Source organism: Mustelus asterias, unplaced genomic scaffold (genome assembly GCF_964213995.1).
Source record: "Mustelus asterias unplaced genomic scaffold, sMusAst1.hap1.1 HAP1_SCAFFOLD_978, whole genome shotgun sequence".
NCBI classification, from domain to species: Eukaryota; Metazoa; Chordata; class Chondrichthyes; order Carcharhiniformes; family Triakidae; genus Mustelus; species Mustelus asterias.
Window position 1 is genome coordinate 108,721 of NW_027590924.1, and position 15,115 is coordinate 123,835.

The 15,115-nt window shown below is 54.5% G+C and overlaps 1 protein-coding gene across 1 annotated transcript in view; it reads left to right on the plus strand.

The window, feature by feature from the left end:
- dcaf11 (ddb1 and cul4 associated factor 11) overlaps nt 1-14,311 on the plus strand; it is a gene marked incomplete at both ends in the record, with an annotated part of 122,468 nt that extends 108,157 nt beyond the window's left edge. The window contains 4 exons of the mRNA XM_078205773.1: nt 1,443-1,628; nt 9,301-9,454; nt 12,680-12,832; nt 14,196-14,311. Coding sequence (XP_078061899.1) covers nt 1,443-1,628; nt 9,301-9,454; nt 12,680-12,832; nt 14,196-14,311 — 609 coding nt within the window. The remainder of the gene's footprint in view (nt 1-1,442; nt 1,629-9,300; nt 9,455-12,679; nt 12,833-14,195) is intronic.
- Between the last annotated feature and the right edge of the window lie 804 nt (nt 14,312-15,115).

Consider the following 15,115-nt stretch of genomic DNA (forward strand, 5'->3'; position numbering starts at 1 on the left):
TCCTAAACTCCAACGAGTACAGACCCAGAGTCCTCAACCGTTCCTCATACGACAAGCTCTTCATTCCAGGGATCATTCTTGTGAACCTCCTCTGGACCCTTTCCAAGGCCGGCACATCCTTCCTTAGATACGGGGCCCAAAACTGCTCACAATACTCCAAATGGGGTCTGACCAGAGCCTTATACAGCCTCAGAAGTCCATCCCTGCTCTTGTATTCTAGCCCTCTCGACATGAATGCTAACATTGCATTTGCCTTCCGAACTGTCGACCGAACGCCCACGTTGACCATTAAGAACCGAATATTTACCCAGTTGCAGGCATGCAGCCTACAGTGACTTATCTGACATCTGACCCCCGCTCCACCCCCAGGTCGAGTGAGCCAATGATGTACCGAGTGTACTGTATTGTGTCTCAGATCAGAGTTACCAGACCACAATCTCTGTCGTGTTGAGGTAGACTCGCAGGATGGAGTGGGGCTCGAGACGGTGACCTATCTCTCTCTCTCTCACACGCGCGCCCTCCCGCCCTCCCCCCCTCGTGCCCCCTCCCGCGTCCACACACACAGTCCACCCAGCCTGTGGCACTGATGTTCTCTCGCTGTCCCAGTGTACGTATTCCATTCGATATTCAATCCTGTTGTGAGCAATTCTTCCTGCGGTACTCATTGCGTGTGTGTGTCTCTCTGTCTCTCCCCCTCTCTCCCCCTCTCTCCCCCTCTCTCCCCCTCTCTCCCCCTCTCTCCCCCTCTCTCCCCCTCTCTCCCCCTCTCTCCCCCTCTCTCCCCCTCTCTCCCCTCTCTCCCCCTCTCTCCCCCTCTCTCCCCCTCTCTCTCCCCCCCCCCTCCCCCCCCCCCCTCCCCCCCCTCTCCCCCCCCCTCTCCCCCCCCCTCTCCCCCCCCCTCTCCCCCCCCCTCTCCCCCCCCCTCTCCCCCCCCCTCTCCCCCCCCCACTCCCCCCCCCTCTCCCCCCCCCTCTCCCCCCCCCTCTCCCCCCCCCTCTCCCCCCCCCCTCTCCCCCCCCCTCTCCCCCCCTCTCCCCCCCCTCTCCCCCCCCCTCTCCCCTCCCCTCTCCCCCCCCCCTCTCCCCCCCCCTCTCCCCCCCCCCTCTCCCCCCCCCTCTCCCCCCCCTCTCCCCCCCCCTCTCCCCCCCCCTCTCTCTTCCCCTCCCCTCTCTCTTCCCCTCCCCTCTCTCTTCCCCCTCCCCTCTCTCTTCCCCCCCCCCTCTCTCTTCCCCCCCCCCTCTCTCTTCCCCCCCCCTCTCTCTTCCCCCCCCCCCCTCTCTCTTCCCCCCCCCTCTCTCTTCCCCCCCCTCTCTCTTCCCCCCCCCTCTCTCTTCCCCCCCCCCTCTCTCTTCCCCCCCCCTCTCTCTTCCCCCCCCCTCTCTCTTCCCCTCCCCTCTCTCTTCCCCCCCCCTCTTTCTTCCCCCCCCCCTCTCTCCCCTCAGATTGACTCGCACGAGGATGATGTGAACGCGGTGGCCTTCGCTGACACCAGCTCCCAGATCCTGTTCTCGGGCGGGGACGATGCGCTGTGTAAGGTGTGGGACCGGCGCTCGCTGCGGGAGGACAACCCTCAGCCCGTGGGGGTGCTGGCGGGGCACCGGGACGGCATCACCTTCATCGACAGCAAGGTCAGTGCCCGTGGCCCAATTCCCCACCCCCCCCCTCGGTCAGTGCCCGCGGCCCGTTCCCCCACCCTTCCCCACCCCCCCCCCCCCCCCCCCCGGTCAGTGCCCGCGGCCCGATCCCCCACCCCTCCCCTCGGTCAGTGCCCGCGGCCCGATCTCCCACCCCCCCCCCTCAGTCAGTGCCCGCGGCCCGTTCCCCCACCCCCCCCCCTCAGTCAGTGCCCGCGGCCCGTTCCCCCACCCCTCCCCACCCCCCCCCCCCCTCGGTCAGTGCCCGCGGCCCGATCCCCACCCCCCCACCCCCCCCCCCCCCCGGTCAGTGCCCGCGGCCCGATCCCCCACCCCCCCCCCCCCCCGGTCAGTGCCCGCGGCCCAATCCCCCACCCCCCCCCCCGGTCAGTGCCCGCGGCCCGATCCCCCACCCCCCCCCCCCCCCGGTCAGTGCCCGCGGCCCAATCCCCCACCCCCCCCCCTCAGTCAGTGCCCGCGGCCCGTTCCCCCACCCCTCCCCACCCCCCCCCCCCCCTCGGTCAGTGCCCGCGGCCCGATCCCCACCCCCCCCCCCCCCCCCCCCCCCGGTCAGTGCCCGCGGCCCGATCCCCCACCACCCCCCCCCCCCCGGTCAGTGCCCGCGGCCCGATCCCCCACCCCTCCCCCTCGAACCCCCAGAACCTCTCCACACCCCCTCACTCCCGGCAGAATCCCGCGGCCCGTTCCCCCATCCCTCCCCTCGGACCCCCAGACCCTCTCCACACCCCCCCACTCCCGGCAGAATCCCGCGGCCCGTTCCCCCATCCCTCCCCTCGGACCCCCAGAACCTCTCCACACCTCCCCACTCCCGGCAGAATCCCTCGGCCCGTTCCCCCATCCCTCCCCTCGGACCCCCAGAACCTCTCCACACCCCCCCACTCCCAGCAGAATCCCGGCTGCGCACTCCTGTATCACAGCAACACCCAGACACATTCCCCATCTGCCTCGGAGACAGACTGCGTCCAGACAGAGGGGAGGGGGGGGGGCGGATCGGGTGGGACTGGAGTGTCATTAATGCGGAGAGTTTACCAGTGTCGCAAGTCGACTTACTGAGTGCAGGAGGCCATTTGGCCCATTGAGACAGCACCGACCACAATCCCGCCCAGGCCCTGTCCCCATACATTTACCCCAGCTAGTCCCCCTGACACTAAGGACAATTTAGCACGGCCAATCCACCTAACCTACACATCTTTGGACACTAAGGACAATTTAGCATGGCCAATCCACCTAACCTGCACATCTTTGGACACTAAGGGACAATTTAGCATGGCTAATCCACCTAACCCGCACATCTTTGGACACTAAGGGGCAATTTAGCATGGCCAATCCACCTAACCTACACATCTTTGGACACTAAGGGACAATTTAGCATGGCCAGTCCACCTAACCTACACATCTTTGGACACTAAGGGACAATTTAGCATGGCCAATCCACCCAACCTACACATCTTTGGACACTAAGGGACAATTTAGCACGGCCAATCCACCCAACCTACACATCTTTGGACACTAAGGGACAATTTAGCATGGCCAATCCACCTAACCTACACATCTTTGGACACTAAGGGACAATTTAGCATGGCCAATCCACCTAACCTGCACATCTTTGGACACTAAGGGACAATTTAGCATGGCCAATCCACCTAACCTACACATCTTTGGACACTAAGGGACAATTTAGCATGGCCAGTCCACCTAACCTACACATCTTTGGACACTAAGGGGCAATTTAGCACGGCCAATCCACCTAACCTGTACATGTTTGGACACTAAGGGACAATTTAGCACGGCCAATCCACCTAACCTGTACATCTTTGGACACTAAGGGGCAATTTAGCCTGGCCAATCCACCCAACCTACACATCTTTGGACACTAAGGGGCAATTTAGCACGGCCAATCCACCTAACCTGTACATGTTTGGACACTAAGGGACAATTTAGCACGGCCAATCCACCTAACCTACACATCTTTGGACACTAAGGGGCAATTTAGCATGGCCAATCCACCTAACCTGCGCATCTTTGGACACTAAGGACAATTTAGCATGGCCAATCCACCTAACCTGTACATCTTTGGACCCTAAGGGACAATTTAGCACGGCCAATCCACCTAACCTGTGCATCTTTGGACACTAAGGGACAATTTAGCACGGCCAATCCACCTAACCTGCGCATCTTTGGACACTAAGGACAATTTAGCATGGCCAATCCACCTAACCTGCACATCTTTGGACACTAAGGACAATTTAGCATGGCCAATCCACCTAACCTGCACATCTTTGGACACTAAGGACAATTTAGCATGGCCAATCCACCTAACCTGCACATCTTTGGACACTAAGGGACAATTTAGCATGGCCAATCCACCCAACCTGCACATCTTTGGACACTAAGGGGCAATTTAGCACGGCCAATCCACCCTAACCTGCACATCTTTGGACACTAAGGACAATTTAGCATGGCCAATCCACCTAACCTGCACATCTTTGGACACTAAGGGGCAATTTAGCACGGCCAATCCACCCTAACCTGCACATCTTTGGACACTAAGGGACAATTTAGCATGGCCAATCCACCCAACCTGTACATCTTTGGTCACTAAGGGACAATTTAGCACGGCCAATCCACCTAACCTGCGCATCTTTGGACACTAAGGACAATTTAGCATGGCCAATCCACCTAACCTGCACATCTTTGGACACTAAGGGGCAATTTAGCACGGCCAATCCACCCTAACCTGCACATCTTTGGACACTAAGGGACAATTTAGCATGGCCAATCCACCCAACCTGTACATCTTTGGACACTAAGGGACAATTTAGCATGGCCAATCCACCCAACCTGTACGTCTTTGGACACTAAGGGACAATTTAGCATGGCCAATCCACCCAACCTACACATCTTTGGACACTAAGGGACAATTTAGCATGGCCAATCCACCCAACCTACACATCTTTGGACACTAAGGGACAATTTAACATGGCCAATCCACCTAACCTGTACATCTTTGGACACTAAGGGACAATTTAGCATGGCCAATCCACCCAACCTACACATCTTTGGACACTAAGGGACAATTTAACATAGCCAATCCACCCTAACCTGCACATCTTTGGACACTAAGGGACAATTTAGCATGGCCAATCCACCCAAACTGTACATCTTTGGACACTAAGGGACAATTTAGCATGGCCAATCCACCCAACCTACACATCTTTGGACACTAAGGGACAATTTAGCATGGCCAATCCACCCAACCTACACATCTTTGGACACTAAGGGACAATTTAACATGGCCAATCCACCTAACCAGCACGTCTTTCGGACTGTGGGAGGAAACCGGAGCACCCAGAGGAAACCCACGCAGACACGGGGAGAACGTGCAGACTCCACACAGACAGTGACCCAAGCCGGGAATCGAACCCGGGTCCCTGACGCTGTGAGGCAGCAGTGTTAACCCACCGCGCCACCCATAACCGCCATTTAAACCACTTAAGCAGCAATAAAAGGACTCTTCGTCGAAAGCCCGGCAACAATGACATCAGCTTAGGCTGTGAGCTGCAGAGAGCATGATCAAAAAAAAAAAAAAAATTCTTCAAGGTGCACTAACGTCACACTCCGCACAGACGGTGACCCGAGCGGGGAATCGAACCCCGGTCCCTATGAGGCAGCGGTGCTAACCCACTCTGCCGACTCCAGGCAATAAGCCACCAGCTCACGTTGCCTCCGCCGAGGTGTAGCTCAAGAGGCGAGGAACAGGATGGAGTGGCCGCCCCCACACTGGTATTGGGAAGGGGAGGTAGATCCCCTCTCTGAGAACACCTAAGACTCAAGAGGAATATCCCGCCCCATAATCGGTTCAAGAATGTGTGGGAAGGGGTAATATCGGCACTTCAGCAACTTGGAGTTGGTTAAATCTGAATAACTGGGGGGGTTTTTGGGGGTAAGTTAATAGGTTGTAATGAACAAAGCATCGTAGCTGTGAGGGACAGCTCGGTGGATAGGATATTGGTATGTAGATAGGCTGGAAAATTGGGCGGGGATCCTGGATTCAGGATTCAATCCTGGACCGGGGAGCGGCGCGGGCTTGGAGGGCCGAAGGGCCTGTTCCTGTGCTGTATTGTTCTTTGTTCTTTGAACTACCCACGACACTCTCTGTAAAATGAACTTAAAAACACTTGATTTCTCTCACTGACATTGAACAGGTTGACTGAACTATTAACAAACCCAGTGAAACACTATTCGAACGGAATGCTATTTAGATAGTTACAATTCCCACTCATCGACGAAAAATAGAACTCTTAGTCTCTCTCTAAACTACAACCAGGTTTTGTGTCTCCCGGAATATTCTAGTCTTCTCTGTTCTTTGCTATCGAGATGGGGCTTTGAGCTAAAACCTTTGAGCTGCGGCGGAGAGCTGTCGCTGTCTCTCTGATTTTGGTCCCACTGCAAACTCTCTTACACCTGTGGTGACGCATCCATATTTCCCACAACAGGATTGGTTCCCAGCTGGCCAAAACAGGAAATTTCAAATCTCTGATTTGACTTACTGCTGTCACGTAGAGTCACAGAGGTTTACAGCATGGAAACAGGCCCTTCGGCCCAACTTGTCCATGCCGCCCTTTTTATTTTTTAAAACCTCGAAGCTAATCCCAATTGCCCGCGTTTGCCCCATGTCCCTCTCTACCCATCGTACCCATGTAACTGTCTAAATGCTTTTTAAAAGACAAAATTGTACCCGCCTCTACTACTACCTCTGGCAGCTCATTCCAGACACTCACCACCCTCTGTGTGAAACAATTGCCCCTCTGGACCCTTCTGTATCTCTCCCCTCTCACCTTAACATACAGTGAAAAGTATTGTTTCTTGCGCGCTATACAGGCAAAGCATACCGTTCATAGAGAAGGGAAGGAGAGTGTGCAGAATGTAGTGTTACAGTCCTTGATTATGCCGGCTGCTTTTCCCGAGGCAGCGGGAAGTGTAGACAGAGTCAATGGATGGGAGGCTGGTTTGCGTGACGGATTGGGCTACATTCACGACCTTTTGTAGTTCCTTGCGGTCTTGGGCAGAGCAGGAGCCCCATACCATTTTGATTTGATTTATTCTTGTCACATGTATTGGGATACAGTGAAAAGTATTGTTGCTTGCGAGCTGTACAGACAAAGCATACCGTTCATAGAGAAGGAAAGGAGAGAGTGCAGAATGTAGTGTTACAGTCACAGCTAGGGTGTAGAGAAAGATCAACTTAATGCGAGGTCGGTCCATTCAAAAGTCTGACAGCAGCAGGGAAGAAGCTGTTCTTGAGTCGGTCGGTACGTGACCCCAGACTTTTGTACCTCTTTCCCCGACGGAAGAAGGTGGAAGAGAGAATGTCCGGGGTGCGTGGGGGGGTCCTTAATTATGCCGGCTGCTTTTCCCCGAGGCAGCGGGAAGTGTAGACAGAGTCAATGGATGGGAGGCTGGTTTGCGTGATGGATTGGGCTACATTCACGACCCTTTTGTAGTTCCTTGCGGTCTTGGGCAGAGCAGGAGCCCCAGACCGAGCTGTGATACAACCAGAAAGAATGTCCAGTCCAAAGATGTGCGGGTTAGGTTGATTGGCCAGGTTAAAAATTGCCCCTTAGAGTCCTGAGATGCGTAGGTTAGAGGGATTAGCGGGTAAATATGTGGGAATAGGGCCTGGGTGGGATTGTGGTCGGTGCAGACTCGATGGGCCGAATGGCCTCCTTCTGCACTGTAGGGTTTCTATGTTTCTAATGCTTTCTATGGAGCATCTGTAAAAGTTGGTGAGAGTCGTAGCTGACACATGCCAAATTTCCTTAGTCTCCTGAGAAAGTAGAGGCGTTGGTGGGGCTTTCTTAACTATAGTGTCGGCGTGGGGGGGACCAGGACAGGTTGTTGGTGATCTGGACACCTAAAAACTTGAAGCTCTCTCGACACTTTCTACTCCATCCCCGTTGATGTAGACAGGGGCATGTTCTCCTTTACGCTTCCTGAAGTTGACAATCTCCTTCGTTTTGTTGACATTGAGGGAGAGATTATTGTTGCCGCACCAGTTCACCAGATTCTCTATCTTGTTCCGGTACCAAAACATCAGTTTCCAATCTGATAGGCTGCTGGTTGTTGAGTGCCTGATTCAAATTTGATTGGCTAAATTCAAACGCAAATCCAATGCCCGGAGCCTGTTACCAAGGCAACCCCGCTGCTTGGCCTCCGAGACAAATGTTTCAGTCTGTGTACCCCACGCACGCACCTGTATTTGTGTTTCAACTTTCCGGGCACAGAAAAACAGATACTTTTATTTTAGAGGGACCATGGAATGTTTCACCTCTTTAGCAACTTACAAGGTACCGCATGGTAGGTTGTTGCATGAGGTTAAATTTCACGGGATCCAGGGTGAGGAATCTAAATGGATACAAAATTGGCTTCTTGACAGAGGCCAGAGGATGGTTGTCGAGAGTTGTTTTTCAAACTGGAGGCCTGTGACCAGCGGTGTGCCTCAGGGATCAGTGCTGGGCCCACTGTTATTTGTCATTTATATTAACGATTTGGATGAGAATATAGGAGGCATGGTTAGTAAGTTTGCAGATGACACCAAGATTGGTGGCACAGTGGACAGTGAAAAAAAGTTATCTCCACTTGCAACGGGATCTTGATCAATTGGGCCAGTGGGCTGACGAATGGCAGATGGAGTTTAATTTAGACAAATGCGAGGTGATGCATTTTGGTCGCTCGAACCAGGGCAGGACTTACTCAGTTAATGGTAGGGCGTTGGGGAGAGTTACAGAACAAAGAGATCTACGGGTAGAGGTTCATAGCTCCTTGAAAGTGGAGTCACAGGTGGACAGAGTGGTGAAGAAGGCATTCGGCATGCTTGGTTTCATCGGTCAGAACATTGAATACAGGAGTTGGGACGTCTTGTTGAAGTTGTACAAGACATTGGTAAGGCCACACTTGGAATACTGTGTGCAGTTCTGGTCACCCTGTTATAGAAAGGATATTATTAAACTAGAAAGAGTGCGGAAAAGATTTACTAGGATGCTACCGGGACTTGATGGTTTGAGTTATAAGGAGAGGCTGGATAGACCGGGACTTTTTTCTCTGGAGCGTAGGAGGCTGAGGGGTGATCTTATAGAGGTCTATAAAATAATGAGGGGCACAGATCAGCGAGATAGTCAATATCTTTTCCCAAAGGTAGGGGAGTCTAAAACTAGAGGGCAGAGGTTTAAGGTGAGATACAAAAGTGTCCAGAGGGGCAATTTTTTCACACAGAGGGTGGTGAGTGTCTGGAACGAGCTGCCAGAGGCAGTAGTAGAGGCGGGTACAATTTTGTCTTTTAAAAAGCGTTTAGACAGTTACATGGGTACGATGGGTATAGAGGGATGTGGGCCAAACGCGGGCAATTGGGATGAGCTGAGGGTTTTTTTTAAAAAAGGGCAGCATGGACAAGTTGGGCCGAAGGGGCTGTTTCCATGCTGTAAACCTCTATGACTCTATAACTTAACGAACACCAAATTCTGACATCCTACGTAACTTGGCCACACTGGGTCAACAGGCAGGGGAGGGAGGGAGGGGGAGTTCGAATCGTCTCCCTGCCGTAGCGGTGACCCGCCGCCCTCTGACCTTTTTATCTCCCACTCGGCAGGGGGACGCCCGCTTCCTGGTGTCGAATTCCAAGGACCAGACCATCAAGCTGTGGGACATTCGTCGTTTCTCCCCCAAGGAGGGGCTGGAGGCTTCACGTCAGGCTGTCACGCAGCAGAACTGGGACTACAGGTGGCAGCAAGTGCCCAAGAGAGGTGGGTGATTTTTGTACAAGGTTGTACAGCACAGGAACAGGCCCTTCGGCCCTCCAAGCCTGCACCGACCATGCTGCCCCGACTGAACTAAAACCCCCTCCCCTTCCGGGGACCGTATCCCTCCATTCCCATCCTATTCATGTATTTGCCCAGACGCCCCTTAAAACTCACTACCGTATCCGCTTCCACTCCCTCCCCCGGCAGCGAGTTCCAGGCACCCACCACCCTCTGTGTAAAAAACTTGCCTCGTACATCTCCTTTAAACCTTGCCCCTCGCACCTTAAACCTGTGCCCCCCTAGTAATTGACTCTTCCACCCTGGGGAAAAAGCTTCTGACGATCCACTCTGTCCATGCCCCTCATAATCTTGTAGACTTCTATCAGGTCTCCCCTCAACCTCCGTCGCTCCAGTGAGAACAAACCAAGTTTCTCCAACCTCTCCTCATAGCTGATGCCCTCCATACCAGGCAACATCCTGGTAAATCTTTTCTGTACCCTCTCCAAAGCCTCCACATCCTTCTGGTAGTGTGGTGACCAGAATTGAACACTATATTCCAAGTGCGGCCGAACAGTAATGGAAGAACTTGGCTCAAGCAAGTTATGATTCGATCTGATTTATTATTGTCACATGTATTAACATACAGTGAAAAGTATTGTTTCTTGCGCGCTATACAGACAAAGCATACCGTTCATAGAGAAGGAAAGGAGAGGGTGCAGAATGTAGTGTTACAGTCACAGCTAGGGTGTAGAGAAAGATCAACTTAGTGCGAGGTCGGTCCATTCAAAAGTCTGACAGCAGCAGCAGGGAAGAAGCTGTTCTTGAGTCGGTCGGTACGTGACCTCAGACTTTTGTATCTTTTTCCCGACGGAAGAAGGTGGAAGAGAGAATGTCCGGGTGTGCGTGGGGTCCTTGATTATGCCGGCTGCTTTTCCCCCGAGGCAGCGGGAAGTGTAGACAGAGTCAATGGACGGGAGGCTGGTTTGCGTGATGGATTGGGCTACATTCACAACCCTTTTGTAGTTCCTTGCGGTCTTGGGCAGAGCAGGAGCCCCATACCGAGCTGTGATACAACCAGAAAGAATGCTTTCTATGGGGCATCTGTAAAAGTTGGTGAGAGTTGTAGCTGACATGTCAAATTTCCTTAGTCTTCTGAGAAAGTAGAGGTGTTAGTGGGGCTTTCTTAACTATAGTGTCGGCATGGGGGGACCAGGAAAACTTGAAGCTCTCGACCCTTTCTACTTCGTCCCCGTTGATGTAGACAGGGGCATGTTCTCCTTTACGCTTCCTGAAGTCGATGACAATCTCCTTCGTTTTGTTGACATTGAGGGAGAGATTATTGTTGCCGCACCAGATTCCCGATCTCATTCCTGTACTCTATTTCACTCTGTCCATGCCCCTCATAATCTTGTAGACTTCTATCAGGTCTTCCCTCAACCTCCATCGACGTGGAGGCTTTAGAGAGAGTGCAGAGGAGGTTTACCAGGATGTTGCCTGGTATGGAGGGTCTTAGCTATGAGGAGAGATTGGGTAAACTGGGGTTGTTCTCCCTGGAAAGACGGAGAATGAGGGGAGATCTAATAGAGGTGTACAAGATTATGAAGGGTATAGATAGGGTGAACAGTGGGAAGCTTTTTCCCAGGTCGGAGGTGACGATCACGAGGGGTCACGGGCTCAAGCTGAGAGGGGCGAAGTATAACTCGGATATCAGAGGGACGTTTTTTACACAGAGGGTGATGGGGGCCTGGAATGCGCTGCCAAGTAGGGTGGTGGAGGCAGGCACGCTGACATCGTTTAAGACTTACCTGGATAGTCACATGAGCGGCCTGGGAATGGAGGGATACAAACGATTGGTCTAGTTGGACCAAGGAGCGGCACAGGCTTGGAGGGCCGAAGGGCCTGTTTCCTGTGCTGTACTGTTCTTTGTTGGCATTTGGCATTTATCTGGATTAAATTCCATCTGCTATTTCTCCGCCCAATGTTCCAGCCTATCTATATCCTGCTGTATTCTCTGACAATGTTCATCACTATCCGCAACTCCAGCAATCTTTGTGTCGTCCGCAAACTTACTGATCACACCAGCTACATCTTCCTCCAAATCATTTATATATATCACAAACAGCAGAGGTCCCAGTACAGAGCCCTGCGGAACACCACTGGTCACAGACCTCCAGCCGGAAAAAGACCCCTCCACTGCTACCCTCTGTCTTCTATGGCCAACACAGTAAGAAGTCTCACAACACCAGGTTAAAGTCCAACAGGTTTATTTGGTAGCAAATACCATTAGCTTTCGGAGCACAGCTCCTTCGTCAGATGGAGTGGAAATCTGCTCCCAAACAGGGCACAGAGACACAAAATCAAGTTACAGAATACTGATTAGAATGCGAATCTCTACAGCCAACCAGGTCTTAAAGATACAGACAATGTGAGTGGAGAGAGGGTTAAGCACAGGTTAAAGAGATGTGTATTGTCTCCAGACAGGACAGTTAGTGAGATTCTGCAAGTCCAGGGGGAAAGCTGTGGGGGTTACAGATAGTGTGACATGAACCCAAGATCCTGGTTGAGGCCGTCCCCATGTGTGCGGAACTTGGCTATCAGTCTCTGCTCAGCGACTCTGCGCTGTCGTGTGTCGTGAAGGCCGCCTTGGAGAACGCTTACCCGAAGATCAGAGGCCGAATGCCCGTGACCGCTGAGGTGCTTCCCCGACAGGAAGAGAACATTCTTGCCTGGTGATTGTCGAGCGATGTTCATTCATCCGTTGTCATAGCGTCTATGGCCAAGCCAGTTCTCCACCCATCTAGCAAAGCTCACCTTTTATCCCGTGAGATTGAACCTTTTGCACCAGCCTGCCGTGAGGGACCTTGTCAAACGCCTTACCAAAATTCATGTCCCCTTCCCTCGTCGATCGTTTTCGTCACCTCCTCAAAAAACTCAACCAAATTTGTGAGGCATGACCTCCCTGGTACAAAATTCAATCAGATCACGGCTGATCTCTCCCTGGTGTCGAATCCACCTCCCCACCTGTTCCCCAGATCCTCTCATCCCTTTTTTAAAATTAGAAATATATCTATCTCCTCCTTGTAACCATTCAATGATTCAGACCCTGTCCTGTCCTGTCTGCCTGCGGTGAGTGGAGGTGCGAAGGTTGTGTCTGTTTAGCCCCTTCTGGGAGCGGGGAAGCGGGCATTGGAACCGTCGCGGTGACTCACTCGCTCCTCCCTCTTTCAGCTCTGAAGAAACACCGGTTACCGGGAGATACGTCACTGATGACGTACCGGGGACACGGTGTCCTCCACACCCTCATCCGCTGTCGGTTCTCCCCCGCATTCACCACAGGGCAGCAGTTCATCTACAGCGGCTGTTCGACCGGGAAGGTCGTGAGTAAGTCTCCCCCCTCCTGGGTTGAGGGCTGTCGACTGGTATATCTTTCCCTGTGGGAGGGTCGGTGCTGAGGGAGCGCCGCACTGTGGGAGGGTCAGTGCTGAGGGAGCGCCGCACTGTGGGAGGGTCAGTGCTGAGGGAGCGCCGCACTGTGGGAGGGTCGGTGCTGAGGGAGCGCCGCACTGTGGGAGGGTCAGTGCTGAGGGAGCGCCGCACTGTGGGAGGGTCAGTGCCGAGGGAGCGCCGCACTGTGGGAGGGTCAGTGCCGAGGGAGCGCCGCACTGTGGAAGGGTCAGTGCTGAGGGAGCGCCGCACTGTGCGAGGGTCAGTGCTGAGGGAGCGTCGCACTGTGGGAGGGTCAGTGCTGAGTGAGCGCCGCACTGTAGGAGGGTCAGTGCTGAGTGAGCGCCGCACTGTGGGAGGGTCAGTGCTGAGGGAGCGCCGCACTGTGGGAGGGTCAGTGCTGAGGGAGTGCCGCACTGTGGGAGGGTCAGTGCTGAGGGAGCGTCGCACTGTGGGAGGGTCAGTGCTGAGGGAGCGCCGCACTGTAGGAGGGTCAGTGCTGAGGGAGCGCCGCACTGTGGGAGGGTCAGTGCTGAGGGAGTGCCGCACTGTGGGAGGGTCAGTGCTGAGGGAGCGTCGCACTGTGGGAGGGTCAGTGCTGAGGGAGCGCCGCACTGTAGGAGGGTCAGTGCTGAGGGAGCGCCGCACTGTGGGAGGGTCAGTGCTGAGGGAGTGCCGCACTGTGGGAGGGTCAGTGCTGAGGGAGCGTCGCACTGTGGGAGGGTCAGTGCTGAGGGAGCGCCGCACTGTGGGAGGGTCGGTGCTGAGGGAGCGCCGCACTGTAGGAGGGTCAGTGCTGAGGGAGCGCCGCACTGTGGGAGGGTCAGTGCTGAGGGAGCGCCGCACTGTGGGAGGGTCAGTGCTGAGGGAGCGCCGCACTGTGGGAGGGTCGGTGCTGAGGGAGCGCCGCACTGTGGGAGGGTCGGTGCTGAGGGAGCACCGCACTGTGGAAGGGTCGGTGCTGAGGGAGCGCCGCGCTGTGGGAGGGTCGGTGCTGAGGGAGCGCCGCACTGTGGGAGGGTCAGTGCTGAGGGAGCGCCGCACTGTGGGAGGGTCAGTGCTGAGGGAGCGCCGCACTGTGGGAGGGTCGGTGCTGAGGCATTCCTGCATTGGGGCAGGTTCCCTAAGCCCTGAATCCGGGAATATGGAGAGGTGATGGGCGGATGGGGGGCTGTAGACGTTACACTTGGTTGTTCATGACCCTGAAGTGGCTCAATTCAACCCTGAGCGCAATTAACTCTGTGTGTGTGTCTCTCTCTCCCTCGCTCCCTCTCCCTCGCCCCGTCCCCGTTCCCTCCAGTCTACGATGTACTGACGGGTAAAATTGTCAGCAAGTTGTCGGAGCACCGGGCCTGTGTCCGTGACGTCAGCTGGCATCCGTACGAGGACAAGATTGTCAGCACCTCGGTGAGTGGAGTGAGAGCGAGGGGGGGAATCTGGGTCCACGAGAGAAGGAGGGAGGGCGTGAGGCAATGAACTGGCACTGCGGGTCGGCGAGGCGAGGCTGGACCAGGGATAGACTCACATCGGAGTCCGTACAGAGAAGCCTCTCTGGCTCCCATTCCTTGGGCAAAGTGGGTTTGCCTTACAAAGAGCAGTACAGCACAGGAACAGGCCCTTCGGCCCCTCCAAGCCTGCACCCACCATGCTGCCCCGACTGAACTAAAACCCCCTCCCCTTCTGGGGACCATATCCCTCTATTCCCATCCTATTCATGGATTTGTCCAGACGCCCCTTAAAACTCACTATCGTATCCGCTTCCACTCCCTCCCCCGGCAGCGAGTTCCAGGCACCCACCACCCTCTGTGTAAAAAAACTTGCCTCGTACATCTCCTTTAAACCTTGCCCCTCGCACCTTAAACCTGTGCCCCCGAGTAATTGACTCTTCCACCCTGGGGAAAAAGCTTCTGACTATCCACTCTGTCCATGCCCCTCATAATCTTGTAGACTTCTGTCAGGTCTCCCCTCAACCTCCGTCGCTCCAGTGAGAACAAACCAAGTTTCTCCAACCTCTCCTCATAGCTAATGCCCTCCATACCAGGCAACATCCTGGTAAATCTTTTCTGTACCCTCTCCAAAGCCTCCACATCCTTCTGGTAGTGTGGTGACCAGAATTGAACACTGTATTCCAAGTGTGGCCTAACTAAGGTTCTATAAAGCTGCAACATGACTTGCCAATTTTTAAACTCAATGCCCCGGCCGATGAAGGCAAGCATGCCG